Genomic DNA, 26,342 nt, shown 5'->3' on the forward strand with positions numbered 1-26,342 from the left:
TCTTCATCATGGCACAAACAGTTGATAAGGAGATGAGAGGCCCCCAAAGACATGGATGAAGTGCAGTAAATGTCGGGGTGCAGAGTGGTCAGTAGATCCTGGAAATGAAGGACACAACTTCAGCCCTTCTTGGGTGTCGGAGTTGCGTTTCCTGATAATGATATAGCGGGTTACAGAGCTAGAAGCCGGGAGAGCCCAGATCTCGTTATCGGGGAACTTTACACAGACAACAAGAACTTCTGAAGTTGATGTCCTTCATTTCAAGGCTCTACAGAACAGTGGTGACCCCGAAGCGTCTCTCTGTCTTCAGTCCATCCTTCTCCCATCCCCCAACAGGAGGGAAGGAGAACTCCGCCCCAAACTAGGCGGGAACTTTCCTCTCATTATTTCCCTTTGCTTCTGTGTGGGTTTGGGTGGTTGGAGGGAACACAGCTTGTTGTTCTATGTCTACATATGGGGTCTGGGTAGAGGGGATCAGCCGGAAAATATTTTTACTCTTTGATTTTGTGCAAATTGTTTCTGTTTTCACTTTGAAGGGCGATATTATGTGTGGTTTGTAAAAGGGATTGGCCCAATAGATACCACCCCAATAGATGAACTAATATGACCAGCATTCATTCAGCCATGTCCCATGTTGGTCTTTTCATACAGTGATTTCCTATGATCATTGGCTCCATCTAGTGGCCATAATGTGGTATTGAACTGTTTTTCCTGATTGAGGCATTTTGGAAGTAATACATTATTATGGCCGCTAGAGGGAGCTGATGATTATAGGAAGTCACTGACTATTAAAATACAGCCAGAATTTGTCACGGCTGGACACATGCTTGCCACACTCCCCCAACATATTTTTCACATAGACCCCTTAGTTTACTGTGTCAGGGGTGGTTTCATACAAATACCTGAGATCACACTCATACATTTTCAAGTACAGTAGACATTGAAGACATAAATTACATAAAACCACAGAATTAAACCATCCATTGATTTTAACCAAAAATACCTCAATTGGTTTTTAGATGACGCTAAGTATCCTAACAATTAGCACCATCTAGTGTCCAAATTGTCAGGGAACACCCGAACAATTGATTTAGTCAGATAAATCAATCAAATCACAGTGTCTCCAATACAAAAAATGATTTACAAAAATAATTTGACTTAATTAATCTGAAAACTTCTTTAAGAACTCAAACAAGATCTGTGTAGGTATAGACTGCAGAGTATGAAAATCAATATTTGTTTACATAAGTCACCTACAAACACCATAAATAATAGTCAGATTGTGATTTACACTGACACTAAGATGTTTCTGTAAAAGCTCTAAAATAGAGTGAATTAAATTTGATAATCAGTCTCCCTGTAAACATCATAACCAATGAAAACGGACAATAATCTGTCTCCTGCAGAAGGAATAAACTATGCAGAATAGTCCACCAGTATGGCCTAAGAACAGGAACATTTTTATAAATGACTTAACTTGAAGTGATGTTATCATGGGGAGAGTTATTAGGTTACACAAAGGAATGTGGCAATTGACTTACTAGTCTAAACAAGCAAAATCAACAGAAAATATATAATTACCCTCCAAGTATCAGGTCATCTTTTAGAGAACTGATGATCAGACTCAAAGATGGCTGCTGATTAATGGGTGGATTTGAGCTTCTACAAAATGGCGTCTCTTCTTCAGTTGATAAGTGTCTTTAGATGATCTGAGTGTGAGATGATGTCTACCTTCCAGATGGCTGTGTAGATGATCCTCCCTCTGTGAGTTTTCCTGCCGGTTTTATCTAGTTATGACTAATAGACTCATCAAATCTGAATAAACCTGGCCCAGAAGGCGGAACCTTCTCTGTGATTGGGGAATCTGATTATCTAACCCATGTTTACTCAAGCATTACCTCCCATGGCCACTGGGTGTCATCCTTGGATAAGAATTGTCTGGTCTGAGTTTATCTGGGGACAGAAGTAACTAATCTGTGATCGGGAAAAATGAATATTTCACTATAACAAAATTGGCCCTTGTGAAATCTATAGAATGCCTTGGAGAGTAGATATTATTCCTCATTTACAATCATTATGTTTTGGTGTAACAGTGATTAAATGGAGAATTGTAACTATCAGGAGGTTGAATTACATAAAGCAATTAGAATAATAGTTGTACACACAGAGGAGAGATAATAAAAAGAATAATTTGTATACTGATCTACTGATTGATTACGGCTTTGGTAGCATGCATACAATATTCCTAACAATACCGATAAACTCCAACACACTAAATATATATCATGGGAATACAAATCAGCAAACATACCATAATATACTTCCTACATTCTTATGAGACAATCTGGTATTTTATCCCCATCACGTCTTTTCGTATAATCTGAAATATATGGAAACAGGGAGGTTTCTTTTTGTACCTTTTCACCAAAGCTAAATGAGTGTCAGCAGTGTTACTGGAGTCACCTTGTTACATAGTTACAGAGTTCATCTGGATGGAAAAAAGACACCAATCCATCCAGTCCAACCAACAGAAAAAACAAAACACACAAATAGAACATTACATGAGGAAATGCACATCTTACTGTAAAGGTCTCGGTAATCTATAAACAGAAGAATCCAGAAAAGAACTCTCACAGATCTGCAGCTTTGTAGAGTTAGCATTCATAATACACGGCTCAAAAAATGAAAGGGAGACTTAATCCGAGTCTAGCATCAAGCCAATTAAACTCCTGGGATATGGATCTGGTCAGGTAAGTCGCAGAGGGGGCTGTTCATCAGTTTCAGCTGCTTTGGTGTTAATGAAATTAACAACAGGTACACTAGATGGGCAACAATGAGACAACCTTCAAAACAGGAATTTACAGGTGGAGGCCACTGACATTTTTTTCCCTACTCATCTTTTCTGACTGTTCTTCACTAGTTTTGCATTTGGCTCGGGTCAGTGTCACTACTGGTAGCATGAGGTCATACCTGGACCCTACAGAGGTTGCACAGGCATTCCAACTCCTCCAGGATGGCACATCAATACGTGCCATTGCCAGAAGGTTTGCTGTGTCTCCCAGCACAATCTCAAGAGCATGGAGGAGATTCCAGGAGACGAGAGCACAGAGGAGATTCCAGGAGACGAGAGCACAGAGGAGATTCCAGGAGACGAGAGCACGGAGGTGATTCCAGGAGAAGAGAGCACGGAGGAGATTCTAGGAGAAGAGAGCACAGAGGAGATTCCAGGAGACAGGCAGTTACTCTAAGAGAGCTGGACATGGCCAAAGAAGTTTCTTAACCCACCAGCAGAACTGTATCTGCTCCTTTGTGCAAGGAGGAACAGGATGAGCACTGCCAGAGCCTGACAAAATGACCTCCAGTAGGCCACTGGTGTGTATGTCTCTGATCAAACAATCAGAAACAGACTTTATGATAGTGGCCTGAGGGCCTGACATCCTCTAGTGGGCCCTGTGCTCACTGCCTGGCACCATAGAGCTCCATTGGAATTTGCCATTGAACATTAGAATTGGCAGGTCCACCACTGGCACCCTGTGCTTTTCACAGATGAGAGCAGGTTCCCCCTGAGCACATGTGACAGACATGAAAGGTTCTGGAGAACATTCTGCTGCCTGTAACATCATTTAGCATGACCGTTTTGGTGGTGGGTCAGTGATGGTCTGAGGAGGCATATCCATGGAGGGATGCACAGACCTCTACAGGCTAGACAATGGCACCGTGACTGCCATTAGGTAACGGGATGAAATCATTGGACCCATTGTCAGACCCTACACTGGTGCAGTGAGTCCTGGGTTCCTCCTGGTGCAGTGGGTCCTGGGTTCCTCCTGGTGCATGACAATGCCCAGCCTCATGTGGCAAAAGTGTACAGGAAGTTTCTGGAGGATGAAGGAATTAATACCACTGAATGGCCCCCATGCTGGCCTGACCTAAATCCAATAGAACACCTCTGGGATGTGATGTTTCAGTCCATCCGATGCCACCCTGTTGCACCTCAGACTGTCCAGGAGCACTGTGATGCCCTGGTCCAGATCTGGGAGAAAATCCCCCAGGACACCATCTTCCATCTCATTAGGAGCATGGCCCAACATTGTCAGGCATGCATACAAGCACTTGGGGGCCATACAAACTACTGAGGACCATTCTGAGTTGCTGCAATTACATTTCGGTAAAATGGATTCGCCTGCTGTATCATTTTTTTCTTGATTTTTGGGGTGTTTTTGTTTTTAGTCCTCTGTAGGTCAATAATTTTCATTTCCATCAAATGATGGGGCATCCTTACATTCCTAACACATTATCCAGTCCATATCAGTATAGAGATCCAGCAGCAAATTTGTCCCCATTGAGATATGATGGGTTTTCAAAGTCTTCCTTTCATTTTTTGGAGCAGTGCGTAACATAAATTTAAGAGTTGGGTAGCTGAGATGTGATCAGTAGAAATATGTAATTGTAGATCTAGATTAATTCCATGTTATTACAGATCAGTATTCAGTAATCAGTCAGATTACATATGTTCTCAATTAGCATCTGAAAGGACAGAGCAGCTTCTAGGGTAGAGGTGTCACCTGGATGTCAATAAAATATTGTCACCTATGTAGCCAGAGTTTGCCACTTTCTTGAACCTAGAAGAAGAATCCTAGTCATTTTGGCTACAAGAGTCAGCAGGAGACCGTGAGAAGGCTCTGAAGTGTTTGTCAGCTTTGATTTATATCCACAAATCAAAGGAATTTATTTAATCTCTCATAAAAGCTAAAATATTTGTTGCAGAGGGATGAAAATACTTCTTTCTGTTTGGATACACTGTAGGCTACATCTGCATGTAAAACTGTATTTGTAGCCCCTGTGGAATCCCAGAGAAACACAAAACGGTTCTATGGTGCCTAATTGAGACAGCTGAACAGCGATTGGTACTGTTCTGTTCAGACTAACACACTGGTGTTGGAAATTCTATCCCTGACCAAGTGATCCAAACCATTCCTGGCCCATTCAGCTCTGGGCACTTCAGAACCCAGAACATCCTGTGGGCTGGTACAGGAACATCCCCCAGGGTTGATTGGCCAAGGGCTAATATGCAGCCCACATCCATATTTTAATAAATTGAGGACCCTGAGAAATGGACGGGGTGATTTGTATGGAGCCGGTTCCATGTGATTGGTGAATCACAGATTTTCTCTGACTTGCTCCAGTCACAGGATAAATCTTGGTAAAAGTTCTATTTCTGGTTTTATTCCCTTCTTTTTTATTGTGAATAGCCAATTGTGTGCATTTTTGTATTTTCTGCAACTTTTTTTTTCTTTGTACATATTTAATGCATTACCCACTTTCGGGATATTACATCATAAAATGAATAAGTGACTTCTGTGTACTAAGCTCGGGCTCATATCTCCGGAGAGATTGTTGTATTGTAGAGTCTATGTGCTCGGTCTAAGTTCATTGCCAATCTGTATGCAATTGCACTGTGTGTTGGCAGATTGTCTGCAGATTGTAACATAGCAGATCTGCCAGACGGAGAGCTCTGTGTGTGTGTAGTGGACCAGCAGACGAGTCTGTGGACAAACTGTTGGTTGGTGGGAAGCTATCGTTTGTTGTGTGTCTGGTGTGGGGGGTGTGTGGACAGTGGAAGAGTGATTAACACCGGGGTTCTAGCTTGTTGGATAGCTGGAGGATTCCTAGAAGGGTGTGCCAATTGCTAGACTGCTCCTCAACCCTTCGTGTGCACCAGATTGTATATAAGATTTGTATCTGCCTGTGTGTGGTCAGCCAGCTGGCGTAGAGTCTCCCTCTAGTGTTGGCCAGAGGTAGTGCGGGCTGTGAAAGGGTATCCTGACCAGTCTTATATGCTCAAAGTCCTCATTCCCTCTTTACCCCAAGTCACGGGCTGACCATGCCTTGGTTAGCTAGTCATTGTGGGTGTGTGCTTTATCTGTGACACAGTGTATAATCCATGATGTGGGACTTCTCTTGTCCTCATTACATTGGAGGACAGAAACTCTTCTATTGTGATAGAATAAGTATAAATCAGCACACGTATATATATAAAATCCTCAGAAATCCCTTAAAGTCATATCAATATCCTTCCCCTGAAGTACTAATAAAACATATATTCATTGACTTAAACCCAAAAACCCACAGATCCTTGTTGACAAAGTCCGGAAGAGACGAAACGCGTCCAGGGCACGTGACGTTCCCAGAAGTGCTGCGGCAGCCATTTTGGATTCTGGAATCCCCTGTGTGTTGGAGGTCTGGAGAGTAACGGTGCACTTCAGGTGTCCCCCAGAGCTACAAAGTGATAGTGCTGGATAGGAGTAGCAAGGGGGAATTACCTGGTGATCGGGAGACCCTCTACACACGGAAAGGGGATCGTATACTGGGCATGAGGAATTTGATGCTGTCTTGCTGATCTTATCGTTTTTATATGTAAGTGGCTACAATACATTTTATATATGATTATAATTCACATACTGATTCCTGGTCTGTTTGTGAGGTCCTGAGGAACAAGAGGATACCAATCTAAGGACACTCTGTACATATGTGGTTGATTACAAGCTGGAATCTGTTGGTTTTAGGGTAATTATGCACTTTATATATAGTTTGCAGTGATATTTATTAATTTTTTTTTCACATGAGTGCTGTGACACTGGAGTGTTTTTTTGCATGATACACGTGTGGCACTTTAGTTCTGGGATTTAAAAGGTAATATACTATGTTGAGATTTTGTTTTTTGAGGTATTTGAAGAGCACCTGTGATTGATTTGCATCTTCTTCTGTGGAGTAGGAAGCATCTTCCTATCAAGAAATTGATCTTTGTTTGGACACATTATTTGGACTCTTTGCATATTGGAACTTTATTTTATTTTTGTTCTTTTATATATATTTTATATTTTTTATTTTTGGGTAATCTCTTTGGGTCTTGATTTTTTCACTATAATTGTGGGTTTTTGGGTTTAAGTCAATGAATATATGTTTCTTCCATTGTGATGTTTATTCCCAAGCTCTCCCAGAATCCCTCAGCTTGGAATAATGGTCCCTGTGTCTGCAGAAACGTAGAGAATACTTCCATATACCGCGTCTCTTCATCTTGTTCATCCTTCTTGTTGGCAGAACAATGACATCTCAGCTAGACTAGAGGATGTGGGGACCACCACGGGATTATTTGGTGTTTGTAATCACCCCCCCCCCCCTTGTTCCTGCACTGAGGGGTCCCGGCTTCCATTCCTTCTCTATACACAGAACTAAATACTTCAGTTGGGAGAAGTTTGTCCCTTGTGGGACTTGAGACCTGAAAATGACCCTTGTCTATTATTTGGTTTAAAAACTCCCATGGAAAACGATGAAAATATGATCTTCCTCATAGAAATTCTAACAAAATGCAACATTTTCCATTTTAGGTCAAAAATCATTTTAAATTGTTTCCCATCACACAGAAGGAATGTACATGCTTTGTCACTGAGTGGATTGCTAGACAAATGTTTTTATCAATAGACCCCGAAATGTCAGGAGATATACTGTATTCTATTATATTGTATTATATTATGTTATGTTAAATTATATAAAGACGGGAACAGATTCAAACATGATAGTTCAATCAAAATATGAAATATAAATATACATATAAAGTGCTTAAAAGGTGAAAATCTAATAAAGTGCTTGAATGGTGAAGAATCACTACGATGTGATCGGAATATATAAAGTCTATTTGAAAAACACGGTGATCCACCTTAACTCAATGTTCCTCCACCTCAAAAATCGTATGGATGGCCGCTCTCCTCCTACCATGGACCTATGAATGAATACAGGTCAACCAAGCCTGGTAATTCCGATGCTCTAGATGTCACCTTCCATAATAATGTAAAACGGAATTCTTCTCACATGATAGAAGCAGTAACATAGCGATTTGCATTTCAAAACTCCCGCTCTGTAAAAAGCTGGCAATTATGTCACTAGGCTCCGCCGCCACGCGTTACACCACCAACCACGTGGCTTCGTCAGGGAAAAGCCCATATATGCATCTAGGTAACCATGACTACTATTCCTGCTTCATTCTGTAGAGCCTGCAACATCCCACAGCCACATTCCAGCACATAAACTCCTCCTTCTGTCTTGTATGTAATACAATCTCTCATTAAATCACCTTTATTTGTACTTGTTGCTTTAAAATTAATTATTTTCTGTTTAATCCCTTTAGTTCTTGTACATCCATAGCATTTTTTGCATGGGAAAAATCCTTTACCCGTGAAGAAAGAAAACTCACTTTTCTTAGGGGGATTCACCACATTTTTAACTATATTTATCGAAATATTTACCAACCCAACCAAAGTTTGTATATAGGAGAGCCCCAAGGTTGTGTGACCGCATAGCTAAAAATGTGTTGAATCCCCCTAAGAAAAGTGAGTTTTCTTTCTTCACAGGTAAAGGAATATTTTGTTTTTTAATTGTATTGCTTTTTACCTGTTTACTGGCTAGATTGGATATATGTCAGGTATTCTATTTCTCGGGGGTTAGGAAAATTTCTTATACATGTCTGTTACAGACCCCATGGTGCCGGGAAGCGTCTATGTGCTCTTCCTAATTGGAAGACTCTCCCCACTGCTATGCTTTGGTGGAGACTCTTCCAGTCCTTGACCTTGTGTCTGGGTTATTTGGTGTTTTACTGTTTTATGCTGCATATTGTTGTTTTACCACTTGAACTGACGATAGCCATTTTCTGGGTGTCTTTTGTCTCTCCCCTATTTCTTCCTTATTTTTTTATTGTTTTTTTATTGAGGGTCATCTTGAGAATTTTTATTTGGTCCTGGATTCTCGATCTCCCCTACGGGGATGTGTGGGTCTCCCCATCGCTGTCTTGCATTTTTCTATGTCCACCTTAAGACCTAATAGTGGCGTTGTTCCCTTACTCTCCCATAATGTGCAGGTTTGGGATCCCCTCTAAGCGTCTCAAGGTTTTTTCTCGTTATAAGTTCCTCGGAGCTGATATACAGTAGGTGCTCTGCAGGAAACCCATTTTGTCTCCTCTTTCACACCACGGTGTATTCATAGAGATTTCCCTGTGTGCTTTTTTGCTAATGCATCTGGGAAAAAACAAGGGGTAGCGCTCTGTTTGGCCCAGCGGTTATCATTTACTGAATCTAAAGTGATACGAGACAAGGAAGGGCGATATCTATTGGTTAAAGGCCACTTGGGGGGAGACTTAGTGACTTTCCTGATTTACTACACCCCTAATGTGAATCAATTAGCCTTTTTTCGATCCCTGTTTCAATCTTTAGCTCCACAACTGGAAGGCAATGTCATTTTAGTGGGGGATTTGAATTTGGCTTTAGATCAAAGGCTTGATAAATCGCATGCGACCAAACTTGTGTCCCCCCAAAACAAAGTCACAAATTTGCTCAACTTTTATATCGCTATAATTTGGTGGATGCATGGAGAGAGGCCAATCCTACTTCTAGAGACTACTCTCATTTCTCTAGAGCTCACAACCGGTATTCACGTATAGACCACATCTTTCTCCCTATGGAGTTGCTGCCTAAGTTGTGTTCGGCTAAAATTGTATGGACACCCTGGTCAGATCATGACCCGGTGATGCTAACAATCTCCAATTTAACTGCCAATCTGGCCAAGTCACACTGGCAATTGAATGAGTCCCTTCTTAGCAATGAGTCCCTTCTTAGCAATGAGTCAGCTCACCTTGAAGTGGTGGAGCATTTGAACTCTTACTTTACCATTAGTACAGCGGAAGACACGACCCCGGCTATTTACTGGGCAGCTCATAAAGCTTCTATCAGAGGTTTTTTTATCCAACAAGTCTCTAGACTAAAGCGATCTTGTGAAGAGTTGATTTCTGCCAAAACTAAGGAATACGAGGCTTTACTGGCCCAACATAAAATTTCTCCAACCCCGGACTTGTTACTTAAGGTAGAACAGGCTCGTTTGGAGCTTAATCTTTGTCTCACCACAAAACTGGAAAAGCAGCTATGATGGAGGAATCATAACTTCTTCACATGGCGAGACAAACCGGATTCTAAACTTTCCCCTAAACATACTTACTCGGCGCTTCCTAAGCTTAGGCTTCCTGGAGGTCACATCTCACAGGATCCTCAGAAATCCTTCAGGAATTTAATACGTTTTATTCTACCTTATATAATCCACCCCAGTTTGCTGAGCCTTCCATGCTTCAAGATTTTTTAGGACCCTTGCAGCTCTCTTCCCTTGCCGACGCCCTGTCAGGAATGGACTTGCCAATAATGGTGTGACTCACCTGCCTTGTGGGCTGCAGTACCAGGGCTGGCCAGCGGGTGCTCTCAGCAATCAGAGACTCACCCCTGCAGTCAGCCAAACACCTGAAGCTGATTGCAGGGGTTGTATTTAAGGAATGACCAGACTCACAGTCAAGGCCTTGGTGTGTGCTTCCATGGGCCCCTGTATCTTGTATCCTGTATTCCTGTTCCTGTCCCTGTCTGACTTGTTGCCGACCCTGCCTGATCCTGACCTCTGCTGACTTCTCCTGTTTGATCCCTGGCTTGTGACCCTGACCATTCTCTGCCTGACCCTCTGCACCACGCTGCCCGTGAGTTACTGAACCCAGCTTGTGTCCCCGACCACTCTCCCGCCTGTTCCTGGTACTCCGTTTGCCCATTTGCTACTCACCCGGCCTGCCTGATGACTCTTGCATTGTATGTATTGTTATCTGTGGGTGGTTTGGTTTGGTTTGTTTGCACTGTGTTTATGTTCAGTTTTGCACTGCGTTTTGTATTGTTAGTCTTAATAAATTATATTGTTTATACCATATCTGAAGCCTGCGTTTCCCTGTGTCAGTCCACACACCTCTGGTCATATCCGGAGCCCTGACACGCCCACAGGGAACTTATGGAACGACCTATAACTAGTAGGGAACTTGGTAAAGTTCTTAAAATGCTAACATCACATAAGTCCCCGGGCCCCGACGGTTTACCAAATGTTTACTGTAAAACCTTCTCTGACCATCTTCTCCCCCATATGGCTCTTTACTTCAGTTCCTTGAGAGAAGACGGGTGATTCCTTTAGATGAAAATAAAGCAGATATTAGTGTTATTCCTAAACCTAATAAAGATGCGACTGATATCCTTAATTATCAGCCTATTTTGCTAATAAATTGCGACCTGAAAATATTGACAAAACTTTTGGCCCTGCGTCTTAATTCCTTTTTGGCGCAGTATGTTCACAAAGACCAATCAGGTCTGATTGCCAAACGTTAGATCAGATTTGAAGGTCCGTAGCTTTGATTTCTGCTGTTCGCTCTAATTGGGATGCCCCACTTTCTTGGGAATTGCTGATTCTTTCTTTGGACCTCCATAAAGCTTTTGATAGCTTAACTTGAGAATATTTGTTTACTGTTTTGCGAGCTTTTGGATTTTGTGCTGCGTTTCTTGTGCTTTTGAAGTCATTATATAACACCCCCTCAGGTCAAGTGTCCATTAGAAGTTACAGATCCCCTGTGTTCCAAATTTGATGTGGCACTAGACAGGGTTGCCCACTCTCCCCACTGCTTTTTGCTTTGGCAATTGAACCCTTAGCTATGGCGATCTGCTTTCATGCCAGAATCCACAGGGTCCTCTGTGGTCATCAGGAACATAAATGCTCTTTATTTGCTGATGATGTTCTCATGTATGTTACATCCCCTCTGGCCACTTTACCTAATCTATTGTGTCTCTTGAGTCACTTCTCTGAACTTTCTGGGCTGACTCTAAATTCTCATAAAACGATAGTCCTTAATGTTTTGTTACCTTCTTCAATGGAGCAACGGCTTCAAACTCTATATGACTTTCAGCAACTCCTTACCCTATTTGGGGGTTAATTTGACGGCCTCAATTGAGACCCTATTATACCAAGCGAACTATCCCCCTCTTTTCAAATGACTTCGGGAAGATCTTCATCGTTGGCCTGCTTACTCTATATCTTGGTTTGGATCAGCTCTATTAAAATGACCTTTTTAACTCTAATATTATACTTCTTTTGGACCTTACCGGTACCAATGAGACGCGAGCTGCGGCTCCTACAGGCAGAGGTGCTTCGTTTTGTGTGGAATGATAGAAGATATTATACATAAATTTTCAGATATAATCAAATTGCCACTTTTATCCACTCAAAAATTGTTTTACTAGATGGAGCGCCCATTCTTACCAGTTTTGAACTTTCCTGTCAGCGTACAAATCTCTCTAGAGGCCGTATTTGTGTGGTGTACGCCCTTCTTGCTGATCCAAACTGTAAACTCCCCTATATGGATCAATGGGAACGGGACCTGAATGTTAGTTATGATCTATCTGATTGGCAAGACATAGCCCTGGAATTATCTAAAGTTTCCATCATTACTACCTGAATTGAAGCAAACTATAAAACTATTGCGATGGTACCGGGTCCAAACTCAGATGGCGAGGAGGCATCCTTCTGCCTCACCAATGTGCTTTCAGTGTTGCAGCCAGATGGGTTCTATGTTCCACGTTTGGTGGCAATGTCTGATAGTTACTAGATTTTGGATGTGCATGTTTAACCTTATCTATAGGGTGATGGGGGTTAATGTTGGTAGGGCCCCGGAATCCACCCTCTTCCATAAATTTCCACTTACAGTACCAAAAAAGACCCTTAACCACTTGCTGATCACAGATAGCCGAATGACGGCTTTACTGCAGTCGGCCGGTTCTGGAAGGGCATCATATGATGCCGTCCCACTCGCCCCCGGAGCACGCACTCTGCAATCTCCATGATTGCTGTGTTCTATGGACATAGCTGATCACGTGATGTGGTAAAAGGCCAATCACAGCGGCCTTTTAGCACGTGATCAGCCATGTTCAATGACACAGCAGATCCCCGGGAAATGCAGTTGTTAGTTATTGGCTGCACTTTCCTTGCGCCGTCACAGTGTGAGGAAGGTACTGCCGATTACTGTAAATTGTCAGAGGAGGGATTGGCACTGATCATAAGGGCACTGATGTTCAGTGCCCAGCAGTGCCACCCACCTGTGCCTCCCAGAAGTGTCATCAGTCAGTGCTCAGCAGTGCTGCCAGTCAGTGCCACCCATCAATGCCATCTATCAGTGCCCAACATTGTTGCATATCAGTGCAGTATCATCAGTGCCCATCAGTGCCCATCAGTGCTTCCTATCAGTGCAGCCTCATCAACGCACATTAGTGAAGGATAAAAATTACCTCTTTGCAAAATATTATAATAGAAACAAAGAAAACTTTTTTCACATTTTTGCTCTTTTTTTGATTAGAGCTCAAAAAATAACCCCCCCCCCAGCGGTGAGTAAATACGACCAAAAGAAAGTTCTATTTGTGTGAAAAAAATTCTAAAAATGTCATATGGGTACAATGTTGCATGACCGCGCAATAGTCATTCAAAGTGCGACAGTGCTGAAAGCTGAAAATTGGCCTGGTCAGGAAGGGGGAATATGTGCCCGGTAGGCGAGGGGTTAAGTGTCTTACTTCTATGCTGTTAGCAGCGAGGATCACTATTGCTGAATATTAGAAGAGATCAATTATTCCGCTTCAATATGTTCACAACAAATGAGATTGGATCCTGATTAACGACAGACTCACCTGTGTTTTACATCATAATACCAACATGTGTGATATAACGTGGGATCCGTGGAGTCCATACATCTCCGTGCCCTAGTACTGCCTGATTTAGCTCTCTTCTCCTCTCTTCTCTTCTCCTCACTTCTCTTCTCCTCTCCCCTCCCCTCCTCTCTCCTCCTCCTCCCCTCCCCTCTCCTCCACTCCTCTCTCCTCCTCATCCCCTCTCCTCTCCTCCTCCCCTCTCCTCCTCCTCCTCCTCTCTCTTCTCTTCTCCTCTCTTCTCCTCTCCTCCTCTCCCCTCTCCTCCTCCTCCTCCCTCCCTTCCTCTCTCCTCATCCCCTCCCCTCCTCATCCCCTCTCCTGCTCCTCTCCTCCTCCCGTTACTGTTACCCTCTTTTCTTCCTTTCTGCTGTCTCTTTTATTTTCCCATGTTCTGGTGCTAGTGTAGTTCCATGTTGTATGTGTTGTGCACTATGTGTGGTGTGTATGATGAATGCTCTGTGTGATCCATATGTCTCCTATTATTGCTTCCCCTGTACAAGGTGGACTTAATGCTGGGAATGTTCTATGTGACGTCTCCAGTCATTATTGCACACATTTCCTGCTTCCCTGCGGGATGTCTGTTGTTTATTCATCCGCCTGTTTGTTGGGGAGATTTCATACCTTATAACATGACACTTGTCTATTACATTTTCTGTAACTTCAAACATTTCAATAAAAATATTGGAAAATAAATAGTTGGTTGCATAAGAGATAGATTTATTTTTTCTCAGTTTTGTTTAGTTATTTTTGATCTTTCATGGAAACCACAGGAACGGATATTTTAATGTTTCTCAGGGCTGCAGTTCATCTGAGATCCACAAGGTGGTGATCTCACTTCTATCCAGAGAGGAAGTTATTGTAGAACACAGACAGGAAGTGATGTCAGGCAGAGACAGGAAGTGATGTCAGGCAGAGACAGGAAGTGATGTCAGGCAGAGACAGGAAGTCATCTGGAATAAAGACAAGAAGTTCCATACCATATGAAGTGGTGAGGAGACGGTGGAAGTGGCAGCAGAGGAGGTAATAAGCTGTTATGTTCTATTTACACCCAGTAACCCCCCCGTCATGTCTGTCCTCTTCCTCTATAGTCACGTCCGTCCTCTTCCTCCATAGTCACGTCCGCCCTCTTCCTCCATAGTTATGTCCGTCCTCTTCCTCCATAGTCACGTCCGTCCTCTTCCTCCATAGTCACGTCCGTACTCTTTCTCCATAGTCACGTCCGTCCTCTTCCTCCATAGTCACGTCCGTCCTCTTCCTCCATAGTCACGTCTGTCCTCTTCCTCCATAGTCAAGTCCGTCCTCTTCCTCCATAGTCAAGTCCGTCCTCTTCCTCCATATTCATGTCCGTCCTCTTCCTCCATAGTCACTGTGACGTCTTTTATCTCCAGCAGATGATGATACACACATATATAGTGTGGGAACCCAGATTAACCCCTTCAGGGGCACAACATTCCCCCACTTCCGGGGCCGGAACATTCTCCTCATTGTGGAGATAAATTCTAGTAATATGGTCCTCTAAACAAACAGCACTGACAATAAATAGACAAGACAAGGACCATCCTGACCATACATGGCCTACAAAGGGCAATGATGACACTACACAGGCAGCCAATGGGCAATCATTATTATTATACAGGATTTATATGGCGCCAACAGTTTGCGCAGCGCTGTACAAAATTAAGGAAGACATTACAGTTACAATACAATTTGGTACCAGAGGAAGCAGAGGGCCCTGATCCTGAGAGCTTACAATCTAGGAGGAAGGGTTGAGTGATACAATTGGTAATAGCTGTGGGGGGGGAGGAGCTGATGGAGGAAATAAATGGCAGTTTACTAAGTAGAAGCAGGATAGGCTTCTTTAAAGAGGTTTTCAGGGATGATCTAAAGGTGGATAGATTGGGAGACAGCCGGACAGATTGTGGTAGGGAGTTGCATAGGATTGGAGAAGCTCAGGAGAAGTCCTGGAGGCGAGCATGGGAGGAGGTGACACGGGAAGTAGAGAGTAGAAGGTCTTGGGAGGATCGAAGAAAGCGGTTTGGTTGATATTTTGAGGCCAGGTTGGTGATGTACCTGGGGGCAGAGTTGTGGATGGCTTTGTAAGTTGTTATTATTTTGGGTTTTATTTGTTGGGTGAGTGGAAGCCAGTGGAGGGATTGGCAGAGAGGGGCAGCAGTCAGTGAACGGTCGGTACACTACACAGGCAGCCAATGGGCAATCATTGCAATATGCAGCCAACACAATGATGGAGTGCCGGGGTCAGGAGTATGGAGCATAGAGCCCCTTACATTGCTGCTCAGGAGGAAGGAAACATTCCCCAGCCGGCCATGAAGAATATGTTCCATCATTGGTGTCAGAGGGAGGGAAATTCTGATGGAAGTAGAGGAGTTGAGGGGTCTCTCAGGGGTTACTGAGGATGGGAAACATTGGGGCCCCTGAGAGAGTAGTGGAGTTCAAAGGCTTTTAGGGGGTAGAGTAGCTGAAGGAATCTGGGTCTTTGATAGGGTTGGCGGGGAGCAGGGCTCTGAGGAAAGAAAAGTTTGTCAGGCTCAGGGGAACACTGAGGTAGGGAGGGGGGCTCCTGGTCTCTGATTGTCCTCTTACCTGCACTTACTTTCCAGACCTCCTTACAGAACTCCTACCAGGAAAGGAAGACAACCTTCACCTTCTTACCATCTCACTGGTCAAATACTGTATTCCAAGATACCAAATGGAATGAAGGAGGGCAATCTTTCCCCCCTTGGTGGACACTTGTTCTTTGAGGAGGTCTGTTGGTGCATTATTGACTAAAAGGTAGTCAGGGGATCAGTGCTGAACATCTTCAGGAGACACTCCAATACCTCCCATGACACAGGCTCTGGCAGTGCTCGGTGCTGGAATTCAGAGCCCCAGGAACCCACCACCACTCTGTACAATGTCCTGGATATCACAGTATACTTGGGAACCAAACAGCTCCCCCCTGCTGTCCTTCTACCCACACTAGGCTGTCATTGGAGGGAAGAGACAGAATTATCCTGATTAGCCAGGAAAAGTCATCACGTTCCCCTTCCTGGACATCATGATGGCCCTACATTGATCTCACAGCACTGCCTCAGAGCAAACAAGTCATAGGAAGGATCATATTTATCATTCCTTGTCTGCAGATCTAAAACTCATCAAAACCAGTTCAGAGACCAAACAAACCCAACAGAGAAAAGGGGATTTCTGATCTGACAGATCAAGAGTTCTCAGGACCTCCAAAAATTTAAGAAATATTAAACAGTCACAACTAAATGTCTTTCCATGATTGTAGTAGTCCTTCAATGTCCAGCAACCCTCCTATTCCCCCCTCACATCCACATCCTATTATTGTGTGACCAATACCATCCAAATCATTCTTACTTTCATTTCCCAAAGTTATCCGTCTACAAGGAGACCTGTATAGATCACATGATGGCACCAATGAGGATGGAGGAGGACCGGAGTCACATGACTGAGAAGATACTAAACCTCACCCTGGAGATCATCTACCTGCTGACCGGAGAGGTGAGGAGGATTCTGGGAGGTCACATGACGTCACTCTTATCTCTATTAATAAAACACAGACCTGACCGGAGAGGTGAGGAGGATTCTGGGAGGTCACATGACATCACTTATCTCTATTAATAAAACACAGACCTGACCAGAGAGGTGAGGAGGATTCTGGGAGGTCACATGACATCACTCTTATCTCTATTAACTAGTTGCCGACCGCAGATAGCCGAATGACGGCTGCACTGCGGCCGGCCAGTTCTGAGTGGACGTCATATGACGTCCTCCCAGAACGCGCTCTCCTGCACGCCCCAGGGGGCGCGCACCCGGCGATCTCCGTGATCGCTGTGTCCTACGGACACAGCTGATCACGTGATGTGGTAAAAGGCCAATCACAGCGGCCTTTTACCACGTGATCAGCGGTGTCCAATGACACGCTGATCAGAGGGAAATGCAAGTGCCGGTTCTCGGCTGCACTTTCCTCACGCTGTCAGATCGTGAGGAAAGTACTGCCGAGAACCGGCAGTTGTCAGAGCGGGGATCGGCACCGATGATCAGTGCCCTGATGATCGGTGCCCAGCAGTGCCTCCCGCAAGTTCCGCCCACCTGTGCCCAGCAGTGCGCCCACTAGCTCTGCCCACCTGTGCCCAGCAGTGCCCCCACCTGTGCCCAGAAGTGCCCACCCACCAGTGCTGCCCACCAGTGCCACCCACCAGTGCAGCCCAGCAGTGCTGCCAGTCAGTGCCACCAGTCAGTGCCCAGGGGTTGTGCCAGTCAGTGCCGCCAGTCAGTGCCCAGCAGTGATGCCAGTCAGTGCCGTCTATCAGTACCCATCATCAGTGTCGCCTATCCGTGCCACCTCATTAGTACTGCCTATCAGTGCCCTTTAGTGCTGCCTATCAGTGTCCATCAGTGCCACCTCATCAATGCACATCAGTGAAGGAGAAAAAATACCTGTTTGAAAAATTTTATAATAGAAACAAAGAAACTTTTTTTTTTTTTCAAATTTTTTGCACTTTTTTTATTTATAGCGCAAAACGTAAAGCGCCCAGTGGCGATTAAATACCACCAAAAGAAAGCTCTATTTGTGAGAAAAAAATGATCAAAATTTCATATGGGTACAATGTTGCATGACCGCGCAATTGTCAATCAAAGTGCGGCAGCACTGAAAGCTGAAAATTGGCCTGGTAAGGAAGGGGGTATAAGTGCCTGGTAGGCAAGTGGTTAATAAAACACAGACCTGACCGAAGAGGTGAGGAGGATTCTGGGATTCTAACATGATATTCCTATTGGTTCCTCAATACAGAGATTTCCTCTTCTGAAGTCAGGTGATCATATGACCATCACAGTGCCTCCATGTGACTCCCTAAACCCTGAGAGACACAACATGCAGAAGATTCTAGAAGTCACCAGAGAGATCACTGAGCTGCTGACAGGAGAGGTGAGCGGTGCCGGGAATTCTGGGACATTCTCCAGTAACAGACAAGGGATGTGTCTGGATGGTGACTGTATCATTGTGTGTGTCAGGTTCCTATAAGGTGTCAGGGTGTCACTGTCTATTTCTCCATGGAGGAGTGGGAGTATTTAGAAGGACACAAGGATCTCTACAAGGACGTCATGATGGACAATCAGCCGCCCCTCACATCACCGGGTAAGAGGAGACTTTATTGTAAAGGAGAGAGCAGTACGGAGGATCCACCTAGATCCCCCATCATCTGATAAACACATAGAAACAATGGATTCAGTCAGTGTGTGTGTTTCCTACAGATGGATCCAGTCATGGGAACCCACCAGAGAGATGTCCCCGTCCTCTGTATTCCCAGGATTCCACACAGGAAGGTCACACCATCCCTCACCATCATCAGGTAGATGATGACAATTATTGGTAGTTGTGATTTATACACAGCATGTTTGTTACAATGAATGTTTTATTATATCTTTCAGAGTGGAATCCTCGGGGATGATAATATTGATGTTAAAGAAGAGTATAAAGAGGAGGATGAGGAGTATGGAGTGATGGAGGAGTTTTCAGAAGGACACAAGGATATGATGGAGCCACCTAATACCAGGAACCCACCAGAGAGATGTCCCCGTCCTCTGTATTCCCGGGATTCCACACAGGAAGGTCACACCATCCCTCACCATTACAAGGTTGGTGGGATGGAACATTTAGAACATGAACTTGTAAAGATGATGTGTGGATTGTTTTATGTGACCTTACATTTTACAGATGATATTTTCTCTCATTTCCTTGATTTAGAGTGGAGATCCAATCGATATAGAATTTGAGGTGAAAGCAGAAGAAGAAGAGGCGTATGTGAGGGATGATCAGCAGTCTATGGAGGAGGATGGAATAACGGGGACATTTATAGAGGAGGACACTCCTACAGAGATCAGCACAGGTGGGTCATGAACACTAAATCCATTCCTCCACCCATACTGCTCACTGATTGGTCCAGAGTAGGGCGGGGACTGGGTGATATCAGCCTGTAATCCCCTGGTCACTTTCCTGAGCTGTGTTCCCCGTCCTGTATTCCTGGATTTCTCTCGGATAATCTTCCTTCTCTGTGCTGCAGACACAATTTATGTCTCTAGACTGGATTTATGGAGGTTCTGGGGTTCAGCTGGCAGCAAAATGTTCATTTTCACCATAAGTGTTACTAGACCTAGGCACCTGGGGTGTGTGCTTTGAGTCTTCTTCCCTATTTCTGGGTCTAGTAAGATCTCTGACAGAACATTTCTCCCAGGGTTCCTTGCTCTGTGTCTGCTGGCTGTGCCGGGTGGAGGGATATGTCTGTATAGTCTCAGACCCAAGTCACTGAGTGCAGTCTCAGGAGATGGGAGGCAGCGGTGTGGGATCTCTGCAACTTGTCTACAGTAAACATTTAAGCTTCCACTGATTACTGAATACCAATATTATGAGTCCTGACCCTTACACTGTATAATTTATATTGTACATTACATCCTCCTGACCCCTGCACTATATACTCTATGTTGTACATTACATACTCCTGACCCCTGCACTATATACTCTATGTTGTACATTACATCCTCCTGACCCCTGCACTATATACTCCATGTTGTACATTACACCCTCCTGACCCCTGCACTATATACTCTATGTTGTACATTACATCCTCCTGACCCCTGCACTGTATACTCTATGTTGTACATTACATACTCCTGACCCCTGCACTGTATACTCTATGTTGTACATTACATACTCCTGACCCCTGCACTATATACTCTATGCTCCTGTCTAGTAATCCTCTTTGTCTTTTGTATTTTAGTCCATGGCCGGGAGATGAGGAAAACCTCCGAGGATTGTCTCACTTTGTCTCCAGACTGGAAAGTAGAAGATGAGGACATCACACAGTATAGTCCAGGAGAAAACCCGGCTTCCTCCAATGTCCATCCGGCACCACCCAGTGTAGATGGACCATCGGATTCCTCGTATCCTGAGGAACCTCAGATTTTGCAGGACCGGGCCGGCCTTCCAAAAGGGAGGAGCTTCTCCTGTACGGAGTGTGGGAAAGGTTTCCATTTTAAATCCCATCTAAATATTCATAAAAGATCTCACACGGGAGAGAAGCCATATTCCTGTCCTGAGTGCCGGAAACGTTTTGCACTAAAATCAGATCTTGTCAGACATGAAAGGTCTCATACAGGGGAGAAGCCGTATTCCTGTTCAGAGTGTGGAAAATGTTTTTTATTGAAATGTCATCTTTACCAACATCAGACATCTCACACGGGAGAGAAGCCATATTCCTGTCCTGAGTGTGGAAAATGTTTTTCAGTGAAGTACCATCTTTACAGACATCAAAGATCTCACTCAGGGGAGAAGCCATATTCCTGTCCTGAGTGTGGAAAATATTTTTCAGTGAAGTATCATCTTTACAGACATCAAAGATCTCACACGGGGGAGAAGCCATATTCCTGTCCTGTTTGTGGGAAATGTTTTTCAGTGAAGTCCCACCTTTACACACATCAAAGATCTCACACAGGGGAGAAGCCGTATTCCTGTCCTGAGTGTGGGAAATGTTTTTCAGATAATTCCAATCTTTACAGACATCAGAGATCTCACACGGGGGAGAAGCCATATTCCTGTCCTGAGTGTGGAAAATGTTTTTCAGTGAAGTCCCATCTTTCCAAACATCAGAGATCTCACACGGGGGTGAAGCCGTATTCCTGTCCTGAGTGCGGGAAATGTTTTTCAAGCAACTCTAATCTTTACACACATCAGAGATCTCACACAGGGGAGAAGCCGCATTCCTGTCCTGAGTGTGGGAAATGTTTTGCACATATGTCCATTCTTCACAAACATCAGAGATCTCACACGGGGGAGAAGCTATATTCTTGTACTGAGTGCGGGAAATGTTTTTTAGAGAAGTGTTATCTTTCCAGACATCAGAGATCTCATACGGGGGAGAAGCCATATTCCTGTTCTGAGTGCAGGAAATGTTTTTTGCAGAAATCAGATCTTTCCAGACATCAGAGATCTCACACGGGGGAGAAGCCGTATTCCTGTCCTGAGTGTGGGAAATGTTTTTCACAGAAATCCGATCTTTCCAGACATCAGAGATCTCACATGGGGGAGAGGCCGTATTCCTTTCCTGAGTGAGGGAAATGTTCCTTACTAAAGTCCTGTCTTCCTGTACATCTGAGATTATAATGAGGTAGACAGATCAGACAGGGGTCAGTACTTATTGGGGGGTGGAATGGGGAAAGATGGGGGGAGGGCTATGGCAGATTGTAAGAAGGTTTCCATGTTACAAACAACCAATGGAATTGGTACCATTTGTATGAAAATAAAAAATACAGAAAATCCGTGTGAACAAGGTGTCAGTGAATGAACGAGTTTGTTCCCCAATGCCAGAAGTGTGCCCAGCACAATAGGTGAGTTGGAAGGTTTGGTGCATGAAGAGAACTAGGATTGAATTGGTATTGCTGAATTTTGGCTTCATTCCTCACATGACTGGGCCATTCATATTCCTGGCTAGGTTCTCTTTCGGAGAGACGGGGGAAATAGGAAAGGTGGTGGTGTCTGTCTCTATGTGAGAAGTGATCTCAGAGCGAGTGTGAAAGAGGACCTAGTTGATGGAGAGTGTGATGAGGCTGAAGTATTATGGGTGGAACTGCACATGGGGGGCGGTACTACAAATGTCATCATTGGCGTTTGTTATAGGCCTCCCAGTGTTAATGAGAAGGTGGAGACTCAGCTCCTCCCACAGATGGAAAAGGCTGGGACAGTGATAATAATGGGGGATGGTAACTTCCCAGAAATGTGACTGGAGTAATGGTACTGCAGGAACAGTTAAAGGGCAAGCATTTTTAAAACTAATACAAGACAATTGTACTGTGCAATTCATAGAGGCCCCAACTAGGAATGGTGCTCTGCTGGACCTGGTCATCTCCAACCATGCAGAGCTTCTTACGAATGTCCATATAAAAGAACATCTGGGTAGCAGTGACCATAACATGATTTCATTTATTGTTAGCTGTAAACAGCAAGCACATTTGGGAAAAATAAAAATGCTCAATTTTAAGAGAGCTAATTTTCCAAGGCTGAGATCTGCTCTCCAAGACTTCGACTGGGAGGGAATATTGGCATCGATGAACACAACACAGATATGGGAGTTCTTTAAAAAGACTGTATGTGACCACACTGCAAAATATATTCCCATGGGCAACAAGAATAAAAGGCTAAAAATCAAACCTATGTGGCTTACGGCCAAAGTTACAAAAGCTACTGTCAGGAATGGACTCAGCACTGATGGTGGGACTCACCTGCCGTGTGTGCTGCAGTACCAGGGCTGACCAGCAGGTGCTCTCAACAGCCAGAAGCTCACTCCTGCAGTCAGCCAACACCTGGGGCTGATTGCAGGAGGTGTATTTAAGGAATGACCAGGCCTGTGATCAGGGCCTTGGTGTATTGTTTCCCATGAGTCCCTGTATCTGATATCCTGTGTTCCTGTTCTGCTGACTATCTGATTTGTTGCCGACCCTGCCTGATCCTGATCTCTGCTGACTTCTCCTGCTTGATCCCTGGCTTGCCTGACCATCCTTCTGCCTGATCCTCCGGTACCTCGCTGCCCGCACGTTGCTGACCTGGCCTTCTTGACTACGCCTGATGCTACCCAGACGAACCATCCATCCATCCCGCATGGATCTGTCCCTGTTACCAGGTCTGCCAGCCTCTTCACGTCAGGCTTTCCCCCGGTACATACCCTCGGCGGACCCCTCTACCACAGTTGGGTGCACTAAGGGGCCGCGACTTGGTCTCAGTCCTGCGCCAAGTCCATCCCCACCATCAGGGGCTCTGGTGAAAAGGCAGACTGGGGCTTAGACTCCGCGCCCTGGGGAATCCCATTCTGTGGGTACTAGAGATCCCGCCGGGCGGTGCCTGACAGTACCTAACGGCCTGCCTGATCATTCCACCTCTCCAGCCCTGACTACGCCTGTGTTCCTGAAGCCTGCTACTTCCCTGTGTCAGTCCACACATTTCTGGTCATACCCGGATCCCTAACAGCTACAGATAATAAGAAAAGAGCTTTTATTAAATATAACAATGAAGGAACGCGATCATCGTTTACACATTACAAAGAATAGAACAGAAGATGCAAAAAGGAAATAAAGGCACAAAAACTGAAAACAAACGACAGAAAGATATCAGGACGACCCCAAAACATTCCTCCAATCTATGAATAGTAGAAAGGTCCGGTCCCAGCATGTAGGCCCTTTACAGAACCATCTAGAGGGGGGGGGACAAAGAGAAGGACAATGTATAAAATCCCTTCTTCAGCTCTGTGTATACAAAGGAGCATGGGGGGGGGCTCTTGTCCATAATGGGCGTGGTACTGACACCCCCCAGATGATCCACATTGGCTCACAATTGATATGATCCAGAAATATTTAGACTGAATAAAGCCCCTGGACCGGATGGCATACACCCACGGGGCCTTAAAGAATTCAGTTCTGTCATCTCACAGCCATTGTTTCTCATTTTTTAATGACTGGCATAGTACCACTGGATTGGTGTAAGGCCAATGTGGGGCCAATATTTATAAAGGGGTCAAAATTTTTCCCAAGTAATTATAGACCTGTTAGTGTAACTTCTATAGTTGGGAAGATACTGGAGAGTTTAATAAAAGACCACAGAGAGGAGTTCTTGCTGGAAACAAATATTGTAACCGACAGCATGGATTCATGAAAGACAGAAGTTGTCAAACAAATCTGATTTCTTTTTATGAGGAGGTGAGCAAAACCTTGGAAGGAGGGGTGGCGGTGGTATACTTGGACAGAGGGGTGGCTGTGGATGCACCCCAAGGTTCAGTGTTATTAGTGGGGTACCCCAAGGTTCAGTGTTTTTAGTGGGGTACCCCAAGGTTTACTGTTATTAGTGGAGTACCCCAAGGTTCAGTGTTATTAGTGGGGTACCCCAAGGTTCAGTGTTATTAGTGGTGAACCCCAGGGTTCAGTGTTATTAGTGGGGTACCCCAGGGTTCAGTGTTATTAGTGGGGTACCCCTAGGTTCAGTGTTATTAGTGGAGTACCCCAGGGTTCAGTGTTATTAGTGGGGTACCCCAAGGTTCAGTGTTGTTAGTGGTGTACCCCAGGGTTCAGTGTTATTAGTGGGGTACCCCAAGGTTCAGTGTTATTAGTGGGGTACCCCAAGGTTCAGTGTTATTAGTGGTGTACCCCAAGGTTCAGTGTTATTAGTGGTGTACCCCAAGGCTCAGTGTTGGGACCCTTACTTATTAATATATATATAAACAATATGGGGTGTGAGATTATAAACCCCATTCCAGTCTTTGCAGATGACACCAAGCTGTGCCGGGGAATAACGTCCTTACAGGATGTCTCCAACTTACAAGCCGACCTCAATGCTCTGTGTAATGAGATGTTGTAACCTGAGTCCTCTACATATAGTGGGGACTCCCCATTGTTGGACACCATTTTTGGATGTTCTTATCAGTAATCCATCTCTAATATTGAATTGAGATTTGGATGTCACTAATAATTGGTGGTCTTCTTTTTGGGCGTAGTCTTCCTCCAATATAGGGTGTTACAGGGTCTTCTGTGTGTTTATTATTATTATACAGGATTTATGGCGCCAACAGTTTGTGCAGTGCTGTACAATATAAGGGGGGTGGTACAATTACAATACATTTCAGTACAGAAGGAATAGGAGGGCCTGGCCCCTGGAGCTTACAATCTGAAGGAAGGGGGAGGGGATACAAAAGGTGATGGCTGCGGGGGATGATCTGGTGGAGGTGATTCAAGTACAGTTCTTAGGTGGAGGTGGGCTAGGTTTCCCTGAATAAGTGAGTTTTCAAAGATCGCCTAAAGGCAGACAGGGCAGGGGGCTGACCAGATATGCTGTGATAGAGAGTTCCAGAGGATGGGAGATGCTCTGGAGAAGTCCTGGTGGCAAGCATGGGAGGAGATGATGAGGGAGCTATAGAGGAAGATATCTTGGGAGGATATGGACGATATCTGCAGATGAGGTTGGTGATGTAGCTAGGGGCAGTGTTGTGGATGGCTTTGTAAGTTGTGGTTAGTATTTAGAATCTTATATGTTGGGTTAGTGGAAGTCAGTGAAGGGATTGGCAGAGAGGGGCAGCAGTCGCTGATTGGTTGGTAAAGTGTATGAGTCAAGTTTTGAAGGGCCCAGACTGTGGCTAGTAATGCTTTCTCACAGTCATTGGATGTGATTTGTACAGGTGACAGGGAATTACTGGCATAGGCAATGATTTGTTCAGATTGTCTTGTATTTGATCCAGTACAGCATTGATACTGAGGTTTGTGAATCCAGTTTCCAGATAGGAGGGTTTGCCTCCTTCTGGATAAGCCAGGCACGGGGCTTGGGTGAGTTTCCTTGTCAGCTCATTCATGGCTCGCTCCTGAGCCCCCCCCATGTCCATGGTATATTCTTCTTTAGTAATGTCAATAAAGGTTTCCTGATTTCTGCCTAGTCATCAATAAACGTACGTGAGTAATTCATCACACCCACAAATGATCTCACGTCACTGATGTTGGGAGGTGTTTTACACTTCATCACGGCCTCCACTTTCTTCTTTTGTGGATTTAGGCCTTCAGAGGTCACTTCATGTCCAAGGAAGGTGACTTTGGTACGGCACCATTGGACTTTCTGTAATGAGATCGTAACACCTGCCTCTCTCAGCTGATTTAGCCCGTCTCATGTTTTGGATATGCGTTTCAACAGAAGTACTTTTCAGTAAAATATCA

The 26,342-nt window shown here is 44.5% G+C and overlaps 1 protein-coding gene across 1 annotated transcript; it reads left to right on the plus strand.

Moving 5' to 3' along the window:
• Nucleotides 1–20,387: 20,387 nt before the first annotated feature.
• LOC149443073 (uncharacterized) lies at nucleotides 20,388–21,773 on the plus strand. The gene has a single exon (XM_089655920.1). It carries the CDS (start codon nucleotides 20,398–20,400, stop codon nucleotides 21,712–21,714), a length of 1,317 nt encoding a protein of 438 aa, XP_089512046.1. The 5' UTR covers nucleotides 20,388–20,397; the 3' UTR covers nucleotides 21,715–21,773.
• Nucleotides 21,774–26,342: the final 4,569 nt, after the last annotated feature.

Source organism: Staurois parvus, unplaced genomic scaffold (genome assembly GCF_062004578.1).
Source record: "Staurois parvus isolate SC_StPar_1 unplaced genomic scaffold, SC_StPar_1.0 ptg000877l, whole genome shotgun sequence".
In the NCBI taxonomy this organism is placed as follows: domain Eukaryota; kingdom Metazoa; phylum Chordata; class Amphibia; order Anura; family Ranidae; genus Staurois; species Staurois parvus.